Raw genomic sequence first — 14,441 nt, 5'->3', positions numbered from 1 at the left:
GAAGAAGAAGAAGAAGAAGAAGAAGAAGAAGAAGAAGAAGAAGAAGAAGAAGAAGAAGAAGAAGAAGAAGAAGAAGAAGAAGAAGTAGTAGTTTGAAAGTAGGGAATCAGGTCTGAAGGAGATAAGGATATTTGGAATATTTTTGTTTCAGAAGATGGAAGCATGCTAAGAACTGGTCTTGGCTGGTTTACAAGAAGAGTACAAGTACAAGGAAGTTTCTCTTAGCAATTTTCAGCAAAGAGTTTTCATTTCAGCTTTAACTTCATTTTGCAACTTTTGAAGAGAAAACACATATATTTTGGTTTTTACGTTTCTCCCCTCAATTTATGTTATACTTTTAATCTTTTTTCTTAATAAAATGCTGGCATTGGATATAGAAAGCAAACTTTGTCCTTGCAGAGTCATGTTGGACATTCAGGCATGTACACAAGAGGCTGCAAAATAGAGCTGACTAGAATTTTGCAAAAAGGTATATGGTGAGAGTTTTTGTTTTAAAGGGTTTTTTGTTTGTTTGTTTGTTTACACATTTAATTTTACACTTCTAGTGAGGGAAAGGCCTTAAAAGAAAAGGTGGAACTGAGAAAATTACTATTCCATTAAGCAAGAACTTGATTACAGTACATTACCTCTCATGTCAACAGCAACTCAGGGTTCAGCTGGTAGGATGGGGGATGCTAATTCCCATCAGTGGCACAGTACAGTTCGCTGGGCCTCATCAATTGGATCTTGCTGGCACTCTCGTTGTTGCTAGTGTAGAAGTCTGGTGCTGTGGCTGGCTTTGAAGGCAGTCAACAGCATGCCTTACTTCAGGATGTTCTGGACACTCTGCCTTCTAATAACCTAGCCTTTCCTGATGAGGCTCAGTCTTTGGTCACCCCCGGGCAGTGGTGGTCTCCAGTACTGATGTTGAATCCTAGAGTTGCTGTGAGGGAGTCCCTACATATCTCTGGCCAGCAACAGGGCCTGTTTGTCTATCTTTTTAGCCTTTCCAGTCCCATTTTAGTTATTAAAAACTTTGAAAGGCTTTTTTATTGACTGAGAGGAGTCTGTGGACTCAGTTTTAACTTTTTTTTTTTTAAACTCTGTATCATTATTCTAACAATGAGTTTCCTAAATTTATCTCCCTCTCCTGCCTGTGCTTTTGTTGGTCTCCATGTGATTTGTGCTTTACTGGTCTCATATGGTTTGGGTTTGGGTGGTCTTCCTGTGGTATAGATGTTAGTGATCTCAGTGGGTTGTGTTTTGATAGTCTTCCCATTGTTAGGGGTTTTTAGTGGTCTACCCATGATTTGTGTTATAGTGGTCTTCGAGAGAGCTCTCTGGGGGGCGGGGGGGGGGAAGCTGCTCTGCAATCCCAAAGACAAGGTTTGAATCCACCAGCTGCTACACAGGAAAAGGAAGGGCAATCTCCCCAAAGGTCATTTACTGCCTCTGAAAAGCCACTGGAGGGTCAGCTATGAGTTGGTTTCTACTCAACTGCACACAACAGTGAACTGTGTTTTGGGTTTTTTTGGTCTCTCCATGACTTGGATTTTGGTAATCTCTCACACTTTATGTTTTGGTGGTCTGATACTGTTTGTGTTTAGGCTATCCTGTCATGGTTTGAGGTTTTCTGGTCTCTTTATGGTTTGCGTTTTTCTCATGATTGGGTTTTGGTAATCTTATAGTGTGAGGGTTTTTATCTCATGCTGGGTTGGTTATTGCTGTGGTTTGAGCTTTTATGGTCTCCTTATGGTTTAGTTTTGATGGTCTCATGTGATTTGAATTTTTTTTGTTCTCTTCATGATTTGGCAAGAAGTCATTGGTCAATGTGACTCTTTTTCTTTCAAAATTCACTTTTTTTGGGTAGATTTTTGTCCTATTGTGTGGTTTTCTAGTGGTTGGCCCAGCCCCTCAGAGTTCCTCCCCAGTTGCACTAAATTATAAATGTGTCAGGGGATGTCTTTATGCGTAATGTTACTGGTCTCACTTTCTGGTACAAGTGCCCCTTTGCTATGGTAAGAAACTTTGCCTTTGGGGAAAGGCTGATACAGTTTTCATGGCGTTTTTCAAGCATGTTGAAAAGAGTTATTTCAAGGTTTCTGAAGCTCCTTAGAGTCCTGTGGTTTTTCCGATTCTGTAAGGTTTTTATCTTGGTCTCCAAGGGCTGATCTAGCAAGCAATATCCTAAGTAGCTGGCTTTAATAAATGGAAACTCCATATATTACAATTCTGGCAACTATAAGTCCAAATCTTGTTCTCAACCATCTTGATTCCTTGTGATTTTTCTCCTGGTTTCTGGTACCTGCTGGTACATCTTGGCATTCCTTTGCTTGTGACTAGGTACTCAAATGTTGTCTGTCTGCCCACTCTCCTCCATTGTCTATGTGAGCCTGTAGTATCATTCTACTACTCTTTTTATGATGCCACTTAGATGTTATTAGATTTAGGACCCACCCTACTCTGGTAAGGGAGTTTTTTGTGGCCTGGAGAGTAAAGATATCACCCAAAGACACTAGGTTCTAATCCACCAGCAGCTCCAGGGCAGAAAGATGAGCAATCTCTTCCCATGAGATTTACAGCCTCTGAAGACCTGCTGTAGGGTCAGCTACAAGTTTAATCTAATAGGATGGCACACAACTACTCCAGTATGCCCCCATCAACATAACAAAGACAACTGCTGCTTCCAAATACAGGATTGCATTCGCAAGTATAGGGCTTAGAACTTCCACATGATATTGAGGTCACAATTCACTCCTAACAATTTTCCATGGCAGTAGCTGTTGTTTCCTGGGAAGTCTCCTTCCCCTCAAGATGTGTTTGATGGTTATCAGGTGATGCAGTCAAGGTCTCTCAGAGAACCCAGATCACTATGAGTACACAGCTGGTGGTTGCCATCAACTTGCCACCTGGGAAACCCATTTTGGTCACCACGTTAGTAGGGCAGAGGCTGAGGTTGCAGTGTCCAGGAGAACCTATGCCCAGCATGGGTAGTTAGCACTCTAGGTGCCTTCCTATCCACACTGACTCCTGACCTCAAGTCTCTAAAACCTCCCCACTCCTTCATTTCCAGGTTTAGTCTGCAGGTCCCCAAGGCCACATTGCCCAGTCTCCATTCTCTGAGTCAGGTAGGTGCCCTGCATGTCTTGCGACCTGAGGACTGTTACCAAGGCCCAAGTCTGTGGCTGGAAAACTGAATTGAGGCTAGTTTATGTCTGAGACAGGACTGGTCACTGGGCCCCGGCAGTCAGCTCTGCTATCAGGTCCTGGGCCTTCTCCTGTGAATCAGGTTCCAGATGGGAGTCTGCCAAGCTGTAAGTGGCATGGATGGGGAAGAATTTTCTCTAGTGAGGGGTCAGGAGGAGCTGTTACCCCAACCTACCCATCCTGCTTATAGTCCTAAACCTCTCAGAAGCTGTCCTTTCATGTAGGTCCCCAAACATGAAAGCAGACACCCTCCATCAGACTGGGCAGGACCCAGATGCCAACAGGCAGACGTAAGCTTGGGAAACTGCATGTCTTGCCCAAGGCCAGATCCCAGAGTCCACTTCCAGGACCACAGATGCAGCAGGAGAGAGCTGCAAGCTGCCCAAGCCAGCCCTGAACTTGGCCTTGGAGACCCTTTCCATCTGGCTTCTTCACTTCTGGACCAGCTAGACATCACCTACCTCCCACCCTTTCACGCTTTGTATTTTTTGGGTTGAGTTTCCAGACAAGGGGCAGAGGTACATGGTGGCTGCTGGACGGTGAGCCACACCCAGCTTCAGAACTCTTTTGGGAAACTTGGTCTTGCACAACCTGGCCTGCTTTGCTGTGGCCCCATGCTGTGATCTGGTTACTCCCTGTAACCAGCTCTTGATTCCAGGCAGGAAGGTAATGCAGCCAACAGAAGACTTGGGGGTCAGCCCGTCCTCATTGCAGGAGAAGGGAAGGGATTAGTCATTGTGAGTCTACCTCACCTGGAGAGGAAGAGGCGGCTCACTCAGACACCTGATCCGCTCAGGGGGGTGGCGGCAGGGGACTAGGCCAGCAGTACCGATTAGAGTGTCACCCGCTGGCCACAAGGTCACTGGGTCATTGTACAGGCAGCTCCCATAGACTTCCTTCCTGGGAACAGCTGCTCCCTTCCAGAGGCTCCATGCACCTTGCACTAGTGACTACTGCTCAGGGGTGCAGTCTGGCCTTTTCCACTTGATCCATGAGCAATGTTGATGAAGTCTCTTGCTCACTGACCTAGGGTGCCCCCTGCCCCCTTGGAACCTTAACAGGGGGCACAAATCTCCCTTCTCCAGTTTTCTCTGACTATCGCTGTCTGAAGCCAATAATAGAGTTATCAGGGGCTGAGCTGCTGGTGGACAGGGCCTTTGGGACATAACTCCAGAGAATTGGGGCTTTACCCTTGCAGGCAGCACTCCCAAACATTCCTTGGACCCTTTAGTAGCCCCTTAGCAGCAAGCACAACCAGAGCCTCCTGTGCGAAAAACAGATTCAACCGATCTTCTCAACCTCTGACAATTCATGAGATGGGAGGTGGACGTGGGGGTAGTAAAGGCAGGAGACAGCAGAGGCTTTTTCCCCAAACCTGAACCACCCTGAACATTGGACCTTATAAACTGTCCTTCCTCCTCCCAAGGCTCCTGCAGCTCTGCCTGTGGACAGGCGCCTTCCCTCTCAGAGCCTCAGCTCCTTGGGGAGTGGCCCAGCCCTCTTGGACATGAGCACTGACCCTGACTCCTGGGCTCTGCCACCAGAACTCCAGCACCTGGATTAAGCCCAGGAGGTCCCATCGGTGCTGACACCTGGTGGTGGCTGCCAGGAACATGGGCCATCCCTGAAGCTGCTGCCCCCAAGCCTCGCCATCACCTGAGCCAGCGCAAGGTCTGTCTGCTAATGATGTAGGCATTGTAAGAGCTAAATCATGAACACCGGGTCCCACTGCCTGAGGGAGACACCCTCACCCAGCCTAGGACACAGGAGGTCAGCTCCTTATTATCTCCAGCTGGTGTACCTTCTCTGAGCCTTCCTTCACCCTTTGTACAATGAAGGGCTTGGAACGTCCAAGGAAGACATCTGCCCATCACTCTACCTTGGACCCAGTGTTCTCAACAAGCCCCTGAGTTCCTCTGTGGCCCTCTGGACAGAAGCAGGAGGGCAGGCAGGATCTTGAGGTCCAGAATGTCCTAGGTTGTCAGTACTGAACCACCTGCAGGTCCCCAACCCTTTGCCAGCCAAGCTACCTCCTAGAACACGCCAGAACCTGCTGGGCTCCATGGCGTTCTGGCACTGATTCTCCCAAGCCCTCCCCTCACTCTCTGTCCCACCTGCCACAGATGTACTGACGCACTGAAAAAACACACAGAGTCCTGGATTGCAAAATGCTTCACCGTGTTTATGAAACTGACTGTTCTGGGGGGGAGCATGGGCCAGGGCCGAGGTAGCATGAGGTTCTGCCTCTGGTGGCTGGCCGGGGAGGGCCCAGTCCCACCACAGTGGCTGACGTTGGTGGGTCCTTTCATGATGCTGGACACAAGGCCAGAGGAGCCCCAGCCGCCCCAGGGTTCAGCTTGTGGGTTACGCGCAAGCAGATGGCAGCTGCTCTGAGAGAAAGGGTCACACATAGTCACCGTGGATAGGGCTCTGATGCCACTGGTTTTGAGGCTGGGGGCGGGGGCGATCCACGGCCACATGCATGGGGGGCAGAGTAGCGTGGAGGTCAATGTGCCCAGGAGGCCTTGGGCTCCTGGCTGTCCCCCTCTGCACTCTCCTGGGACTCCTCTGAGTGACCAGGGTTGCTTTGTGTGGTGCAGCTGGGGCCCTCGCAGCCACACTCCTCGATGTGGCGGTAACTGATGGTCCGAGGGGAGCCGCCCTGGCAGCTGAGGGTCACGTTCCGCAGAGATGTCCGCAGCTCCTGGCAGCACAGACACCTGTGCTCCACCATGTGGGTCTTGAAGGAGTACCTGCGGGCAGCGGCTGCTTAGCATGGGTGCTATAGGGAGGCTGGTGCCTGCTTTGGCTCAGATAATGCTCACAGGGCTGTGCCAGGCCAGGTGATGGGCTTGAGGGCATTTGCCACAACCACAGCATGTGCCAACGGTCAGAGTTGAGGCTTCCACCTGGGCTGGGTGGCCCCAGAAAGAGCTCTCCATAGGTGACTAGTGGACACTGCTCCATCCAGCACCAACAGGAAAGAGAGGCCAGCGTCTCAGTAAACAACAGAATAGAATCTAATCCCAAACAGGGTTTGAGCCCCCTGCTGTCTCCCAGGTCCCACTCCTTGGTGCAAAGCCTCCAGATCGTCCCTACTATTTCTTGTGGTCCACTCCCTCTCTGTGCCTGGGGCTCCTTTCCCGGGTGACACCGACGGGCCGCGCTGCCAACAGCACCTGATCGATCCCACACTCAACAGCCCGCTGATGCTCAAGGGTGCACCCAGGGCTCACGTACATAGAGCTGGTATCTCCACAGTTGCCTTTGCAGTAGGAGAGGAGTATGGGCTGGCTGGAGCTGCAGCCACGCTCCCGGATAACCTCCTCCTTGTAGTACACGGCACAAGTGGACCCTGGTGAGCACGGGGGATAGGGTTAGTGCAGCTGCCCCCTGTCCCTCCACCGGGCTCAGGCTCCCCTGCAGGTCGTGGGAGTCCACAGACGCCTCACTCACTGTTAGCGGCTGGCTCAGGGGGACAGAAGCGACAGCAGCCATCTTCGCTCAGCTGGGCTTTGTCCTATGTGGGGAATAGGGGACGCAGTGAGGGCCTAGGGGCCACTGCGCAGCCTGCTGCATCGGGGTGAGGGATGGCGACGCAGTGCCAGGCTCCAGAGGAGGGAGGTGCACTCCCCCACCCTCTGCCGGCTGGCTAAGTCCGCTCAAGGCAAGGTGGGATGTGGGCTCAAGAACGCACCTGAGAGCAGGTGAGTGGAGGGCACGCCTTCCTAGTGGTCACCACCACGATTCCGTCCTTGTGTCGCTCACACTCGTGTGTCTCACAGCGGTTCCGAGGATCCGACCAGGTCTCACCAGGCTGTGAGGAGGCCCCTCCCACCAATGAACTGGGCGCCCCGCCCATGGTGGTGAGCGCCCCACCCACCAGGGAGAAAGCCCCCCCCGTGGGAATGCCCCGCCCATCCCAGAGAGCCCCAGCTGGCATCCTCTAGCTTCCGAAAGCTTTCCGTCAGCAGCAGACTGATGCTAGGCAACTCGAGGCAAATGCCTTCCACCTGTGGCTCCCCAGGTGCCCACTGAGTCTGCGCCCTGGAGCGTCCCAGAGTGGGACTTCGCTTTGCCCTCGCAGGGTGCACCCCAGGATGCACCAGCAGCCCTGCTGCAACCGCTACCTACATAGAAGAGGTGTGCAGAGCTGTCGCTGGTGTTCATGACGCAGGCCACCTGGACGCACGAACCGCAGCACTGACCCGGCTGCACGCGGTACTCGAAGCCCTGTGGAGTAGCAACACATCACCTGAACCCGTGACTGCCCCAGATCTTGGGGACCTGTGGAGGCTGAGGACGGTGGACGGTAGAGGAAGATGAATTCACGGGGTGGGAGACAGGAGTAAGAGGGGTGGGAGAGAGGAGGGCACATCATGGGGGTGAGGAGGGAGCAGGAGGGCTGGGGGAGTGGAGGGAGGGAGGTCCACTCACCACAGGGCAGCTCCGCTCACAGATCTGTGTCTCACAGATCACGAATGGGTCCATTGAGGGGCCACCTGTTGCCTGACATGTGCACTTCTCACACAGGCTCGAGGAGACCACAGCACCAAGCTAGGGATATCCCAGGAGGCAGAGTCAGCACCCACCTCTGTCCCCTCTTCCTTACACAGACCATTTCCACCCCTCTGGTCCCACCTCTCAGACTGACTGTGCCTTTTGGGTGTCTCTTGGCCACAGACAGCATCTCTGGATCCCCTGTCCTCAAAAGAGGCCCGAGGCAAGCCCCACCCTCTTCAGCCTTGGGTGTCCTGGTCTTTGGAGCCCACAGCCAAGCAGAAACCACTCCTCCAGGGATGAGCCCCCTAAATCCCACAGAGCCAGGGGCGCATAACTCCACCTCCCACTGCGTGGGCTTCCTTGCAGCTGGGTCTTACCTGGAACACAGTGCCGTTGACCACACAGACATCAAGAACTGTTAGAAAGAGATACTGCTCAGCGTTGGCCTTGGAAGGACCTCAGTGCACCCTCACCTTGACCTGCCTCACATCCCCACCCCAAAGCTTAAGCTCACTTCACCCTTGCCTCCACTCTGCATCCATCACAGACTTGGACCATCCAGACCTGCTGCCTACCCCATGCCTTCGCTCAGCCCCCACTCTGGGCCGTTCCTGCCCAAGCTGGAGGCTCAGTGGTGGGCCGGGTGAGCCTCTGCTCTGCACCCCAGCTCCCCAATTCCTAGGAGCCCCGACACTCACCACACTCCTGGCTGGGGCAGCAGTCCCCGTCCTTGTGACTGGTGACTGGGTGGGAGTTGTTGTGGCAGAGGCCAGGCTGGGGACAGAGGCTGGTGTTGCAGACTGTGGGGAGGAGGGTGTAGAGAGGTCCTCAGGGTCTGTGCTGCCTCCCTGGAGCATCTCCAGGCACTGGTCACCACAGAGCTCACAGACAGGTGTAAGGGGAAGCCCTTCCCATTTTCAAATCCTCAGAATCCTAGGGCATGCCCAGTTGGGGTCACTAGCTGAGGCTGCAGTGGGGTGGGTGGGGGAGCTGGGCCCTCTGCATTACAGGAGGTCACACCTTGGTGTCCCAGGTGACCCCTGCCTGACCATGTGCCCTGGCAGAGGGTTGCCCTGCCCACTATCCACCTTGGCCTGGACCCACCACCCCACGTCCAATGTCCACCCGGGCTCACCACAGTGGTATTCTGCACAGCACTGGGCAGCTTGCAGTGGTTCAGGCACCAGCACATGCCCAGGTGCAGAGCAGCTGGGCAGTGGGGGGCAGGTCTGTGCTTGGCAACTCAGGCTTTGTGTGCTGCCATCACAGGTGCACTCCTCGCAGTTGGTGACAATGGTCTGGCCCGGCTGTGGGGGAGGGGGATGAGGAGAGCAGGTGGGTGCTCTGGGAGCAGCTGTAGCTCTTGAAGGGAGAGGCAAAGAGCCCCTCTGCTGAGCTTGACCTGGAGGCTTCTGAGGTCCTCAGAAGTAGGAGCCCCCAGAGAAAACAGGGGGGAGTTCCTCCCAGTGTGGGAGACATCACAGAGGCGGGGCAGGGGCTGGTTTCAGAGGCTGTGATCCAGGGTGTCTCAGGTGGGCAGCTCAACCCCACCACTGGCCCTGGCTCTGTGCCCTCCTCCATCGCAGTCTCTTGCCACACACTGTCACTGTCCCCCAGCTGCACACTATCACTGCCCCTTGCCACAGGTTGTCACTATCCCTATGTCTTCCCCCTGTCTCAGCCCCCTGTCATATACTATCACGTCTTCCAGCTGCAGGTTGTCACTGTCCCCTGGCACCTACTGTCATTGTACCCATGTCTCCCCCACACATTGTCACTGTCATTCTGTTACTGTGCCCAGCAGAACAGGAGAATCCCGTGGAAGGATGAACACAGCCATCCCAGGGTGCACAGCACAGGGGGTGGCAGGGTGGCATGGTGGGCGCAGCCTTGTTGGAGGGCTTGGACCTTGCTATCCTCCTCTGGGCTCCCTGCACTGAGTTCTAGGTTCCAGAGTTCTTATCCCAGCAAAGCCCACATCTCCACTCACCTCCACAGGCTCCCCATTGGGCCCCAGGCACCCTGGAAAGAGATAGCCCAGTGAGGGTGTTTCCCAGCAGCCAAATCCCAATCCTTAAGGGGAAGGTCTGGCATCAGGGTCCCAGGAAACCCCAAGTCCTGGCAAAGTCCCTGCCACCCCACCCACTGCCCCAGTGTCCCAGACATACAGGAGCAGTTGTCTGAGGGCACGCAGACATCAGAGTTCTCGCTAAATAGTATCATGCCTGGTGGGCAGAAGCAGCCCTCCATGGAGGAGCCAGTGTCCTGGACAGCCCTGCAGGGACACAGGAGTGGACTGGTCAGCTGCCTTAAAAACAGCATAGTCACCCCTCTGAGCCTTGGCAGGAGGCCTGGGGTGTCCTGGGGTACATTGTTCCTCTCCTTTGGGTTCTTAGGGACAGGGAGCAGGAGTGGAGTAGGTATCACTGGGGCTTGGAGAAGAAAGAGGAGTAACAAATGGGGGGGGCGGAGGAGGGAGGCAAGGTGCACACCAGAGATGGGAGAGGGGAACAGGTGCACACGGGGGAGGGGGAGGGGAACAGGTGCACACAGGGGAAGGGGAGGGGAACAGGTGCACACAGGGGGAGGGGAACATGTGCACACAGGGGGAGGGGAGGGGAACAGGTGCACACAGGGTGAGGGGAGGGGGACAGGTGCACACAGGGGGAGGGAGGGGAACAGGTGTGCACAGGGGGAAGGGGACAGGTGCACACAGGGGGAAGGAGGGGAACAGGTGCACACAGGGGGAGGGGAACATGTGCACACAGGGGGAGGGGAGGGGAACAGGTGCACACAGGGTGAGGGGAGGGGGACAGGTGCACACAGGGGGAGGGAGGGGAACAGGAGCACACGGGGGGAGGGGAACAGGCACACAGGGGGAGGGGAACAAGTAGACACAGGGATGGAGTGGGGTCAGGTACGCACAGAACACTGGCACTATTGTTCCCATAGCAGTAGGTCTGGCTGACCGGACCACAGGGCTGGTACACCTTGTTGGCAGGGCAGGTGAGAGCTACAAGGAGAGAGAAGCCCATAGTGAGAGTCTGGGGTTCTCAGTGAGAACAACTCAGGGTGTAGCCTCGCAACCTCATCCTGCTCTGGTTTGCCTGGAGCAGACTTGGGCCCAGGCCACCAGTCCAGACATGAAGCCTGCATTCCAAATCCTTCAAGCTCGGCTCACCTGACACCTCACCCTCACCTGTCACCACAGTCCTGTCCTGCCATAATCTGCGAGTCCCACCCTACATCCCTGGCCACAGTACCCTAACTAACCAGCAGCTCTTTTCCTCTCAGCCACGCCCTCTGCCCCGCCCACTGCCACATGGCACTCACGGCAGGTGTGGTTGGTGTAGGGCCTCCAGTCGATGCACCTGCCCTGTGACGCGCAGAGCAGAGCGTACAGCTCCAGGCTGGAGCACACCACGTCTGAGTCTGTCACATGGCACTGGTCGAAGACGCAGCCCTCGTAGTATGGTATGGGAGGGATGACTTCATGACACAGCTCGAAGACGCTGAGGACACAGGGGACAGGCATGTGGGCATGGCCCCAGCCATCTGCAGGAGAACTCCCAGGCCCAGGGCCCTAGACCCAATGCTTGCAGAGTCTGGGACACACCTGGGACCCTCACCTGCCTAGAAGAGGACAGGTGTGCTGAGCATTGTGACATACACAGCTCTGCAAATTCTCCGCTGGCCTGCATGGCCCTGCACACCTGGTCACTTGGTAGAACTGCCCAGAGGAACAGCGAGTGAGCCAGCAGAGCACACTGTCACCACCTGCCCCAACCAACCCTCCCAAATGGTCCTTCTCACCCTGCGACGCTAATCCTGTATCCCCTTCTGTCACCCCACTCCCCCTTCACTCCTGCCTGGTGTCTTACTCGCTCAGAATCAGATGGCAGATTGGTGCTTCTGGGCATGGAGTGGGCCTGATCCTGCCCTTGGTGGGGGTGGTTGGCAAGGGGGTAGGGGGTGGCTTGTGGCAGGATGGCTGGTCAGGACTGGTCACTTTCCAGTGGTCAGACATCTCAGAGCAGGAGGCGACCACAGCCCCATCCGGGAGGCGGCAGTCATCCTTCTGGTCATTGGTGCAGGTCCCTGAGGATAGGTGCTGGGGTCAGGGCAATGGGGATAGAGCCCTGAGCTGGGAGTTAGGGCTGACTTCCTAGGACAGTCCCCAGCAGTGAGCCCTGAAGCCGGCCAACATCTTGTCCCCTCCCAGTGCCTGATCTCCAAAGATGGCCAGGTGTCTGCTCAGCTGTGGACCAGGCTGTGGACAGCAAGCATGCGAGGCTCAGGGCTCCTCCCTGGAGTAAACCTCCTCACTACATGGGCAGGGGTCAGGCAGGGGCTCACCACACTGGCCCTCTGTGTTGTTGGCAAACTTGCTGAAGGGCACTTCCACCGAGAAGATGAGGCCTGTGAACATGACCTGCACGCCGAGGGCAGGGATGCTCACATACATCTTGATGCCGAGCTGAGAGATGACAATGCCGTTGCTCCTGAAGCCAGGTTGGACCGTTCTGTTGTTGAAGAAGACCTGCATGGAGAATTGGTCTAGTCAGAGACCCCCAGGGATGTGGTACACAGGAGAGGTGTCAATGAAGGAAAGCTGGCACCCCTACTTCAACACCTGGGGTGCCCACCTGATTGGCCGCGAGGCCAACACCCCCAGGTTTGCGTGTCATCACAACCCGGTCCTGCTTGTACTCGACTATGATGGAGCGAGGACAGGACAGCCCGTCTTCGGCATTGCAGAAGTAGTTGTCGATGAGCACCCGGAAGTGGCCATACTTGGGAACAATCTGCTGTACCAACACGTAGGTACAATTGTCCAGGAAGGTGTAGTAGGTGCCATCGAAGGTGATGTAATGGGGGTCGCCCCAGCCGCTGCAGATACCTGAGCAAAGAGGGTGATTGGTAGGGCAAAGGTGGCCATATCCCCACAGGTCACCTCTCTCCATCCACAGAAACATCCTAGACCTGCCCCACTCACATCATGCATGCAGGTGTGGTCCCAGGTGATCTCTGCCCACAGGGAGTGAGTCCTGAGGCACAGAGCTGACTCCCTGGCTCTCCCACACAGTGAGCACCTGCTCAGAACTCAGGCCCTACCACCCATCTGACTGTCAAGAAGTCCCTCTGGAATTCAATCCAAGGGTCTTCTACACCACTGGAATGCTCTATATCACGTACTCATCCAGCCTTGCCCATTCACAGCTGCCTGCCCCATGATGCCCATCCAGCCCCTCCCAGCCCTTGACAGCCCAGTCAGGAGCTCACACTGGCATTCATCATGTGGGCAGCAGCCATCCTTGTCCACCACCTTCACGGCCGGGTAGCCGTTGGCACAGGTTAGAGCCTTGGCAGGTGGGCACTTGCGTGGGTGCAGTGTGATGACATTGTGACCCTCACAGGTGGCCTGAGTGCAGTTGGGCATGTTCCAAGTCTCGCCTTTCTGTTGGAAGAATCAGTGCAGGGCTCAGAGGTCCCCGTGGAGAGGGCCCGGTGCTGGCTGAGTGCAATGTGAGGTTCTCCATTTCCATTTTAGCTGCCTCATTGCACATCACAGCAACTGCTGATCGCAGTGGGCTCCAGGACTCACTGATTTGATGGACCTGGTATGGAGAAGGGGGAAGCCTTTCCTTCCCATTCCCACCTCATCCCAGAGGACTTCCCTGGCCTACATTTCCGGGCCTTAGTCTCAACACCCACGCAGCTCCCTGGCCAATGAGAACATCTTCACCACGTGCGGGCCCTGGTCTCACTGGTACCAGTAGCCACTAATCTTCAGCCCTGCATACTCAGTACCTGGCAGCATCACCACAGCTACCTCAAGATCACTTCCGAGGCAGTCCAAATCAGCACCCTAAATCTTCCCTCCATGTGCACACAGAGTCACCTGAAGACTGCTTGAGCCTCTTCCCAGAACCCTAAGCCTCCAAACCCTAAGCCCCAAGCTATCCTCCAACTGGGAGAAAAGAAAAAGTGGGGTTACCTCCCGTGAGGGAACCACATCTGAGCACCCGTGATCAGGGCTTGGAGAAGGGGATGATGGCGTGGTAGGAGTCTGTGGAGTAGATGAGCAGTCACGGCCATCATGCCTGACCACACGACAGTCCAATGTGCACTGGGCAGAATAGCAGTGCCCATCAAGGTCTGTCTCCTGGTAGATGATGCTTCCTACAAGACAAAATTTGCAAAGGCCCTTTGGGGTAAGCTCAGGAAACTGCTTGCAGGAGAAAGACTTCTCTGGATAGAACCATCAGCAGGCATTTCCTTTTGACCATCAGATGATGGAGACAAGACCCTCTGAAAAAGATACTTCTCTCACATAAAACTCAGATCCTGATGGAAGGAGCAAAGTGCCCACCTAAGCAGCCTATAGGACCGTTAAGTCAGGCTGTCCACACAAGAAACAAAGAAAATGGACCTACCTGCAGGATAGAGCTTGTCCGCCACAACGCAGTAGCAGGCTGCAGTGCTGGAGTGTGGTGATTGGGGTAAAGTAACAGAAGTAGGTTCTGGAGATGATGTATGAAGAGGAGCATGTGTCACACTGGGAGGGGAGGATGAGGAGCAGCCCACGTGGAAATCACAGCACAGCACTCGGATCTCATAGTTGAAGCACATCTTTCCCAACTGGTCCTGGTTCCTACACACCAGCCCCACGTCAGGGTTGCACTCTACCACCTGCCCCAGCTGCTTGATGCTGACCTCAGGATGGTTCTCTGCACGACACTCCAGCTGGG

General features: G+C 54.8%; 1 protein-coding gene across 1 annotated transcript in view; it reads right to left on the bottom strand.

The window, feature by feature from the left end:
- Positions 1 to 5,692: 5,692 nt before the first annotated feature.
- MUC5AC (mucin 5AC, oligomeric mucus/gel-forming) overlaps positions 5,693 to 14,441 on the bottom strand; it is a 30,050-nt gene continuing 21,301 nt past the window's right edge. The window contains exons 35-53 of the mRNA XM_006893355.1: positions 14,127 to 14,436; positions 13,688 to 13,872; positions 12,973 to 13,147; positions 12,336 to 12,589; positions 12,046 to 12,229; positions 11,571 to 11,787; positions 11,023 to 11,201; positions 10,615 to 10,702; positions 9,858 to 9,964; positions 9,680 to 9,711; positions 8,825 to 8,996; positions 8,388 to 8,489; positions 8,067 to 8,104; positions 7,624 to 7,743; positions 7,321 to 7,419; positions 6,884 to 7,003; positions 6,643 to 6,706; positions 6,427 to 6,541; positions 5,693 to 5,939 (exon numbers count right to left, since the gene is read on the bottom strand). Coding sequence (XP_006893417.1) covers positions 5,693 to 5,939; positions 6,427 to 6,541; positions 6,643 to 6,706; positions 6,884 to 7,003; positions 7,321 to 7,419; positions 7,624 to 7,743; positions 8,067 to 8,104; positions 8,388 to 8,489; positions 8,825 to 8,996; positions 9,680 to 9,711; positions 9,858 to 9,964; positions 10,615 to 10,702; positions 11,023 to 11,201; positions 11,571 to 11,787; positions 12,046 to 12,229; positions 12,336 to 12,589; positions 12,973 to 13,147; positions 13,688 to 13,872; positions 14,127 to 14,436 — 2,808 coding nt within the window. The remainder of the gene's footprint in view (positions 5,940 to 6,426; positions 6,542 to 6,642; positions 6,707 to 6,883; positions 7,004 to 7,320; positions 7,420 to 7,623; positions 7,744 to 8,066; positions 8,105 to 8,387; positions 8,490 to 8,824; positions 8,997 to 9,679; positions 9,712 to 9,857; positions 9,965 to 10,614; positions 10,703 to 11,022; positions 11,202 to 11,570; positions 11,788 to 12,045; positions 12,230 to 12,335; positions 12,590 to 12,972; positions 13,148 to 13,687; positions 13,873 to 14,126; positions 14,437 to 14,441) is intronic.

Source organism: Elephantulus edwardii, unplaced genomic scaffold, assembly GCF_000299155.1.
Source record: "Elephantulus edwardii isolate Elephantulus edwardi_28Jun2011 unplaced genomic scaffold, EleEdw1.0 scaffold00126, whole genome shotgun sequence".
NCBI lineage: Eukaryota > Metazoa > Chordata > Mammalia > Macroscelidea > Macroscelididae > Elephantulus > Elephantulus edwardii.
Note: the sequence above shows the minus strand (reverse complement) of the source record. Positions and strands in the feature narration are given on the sequence as shown.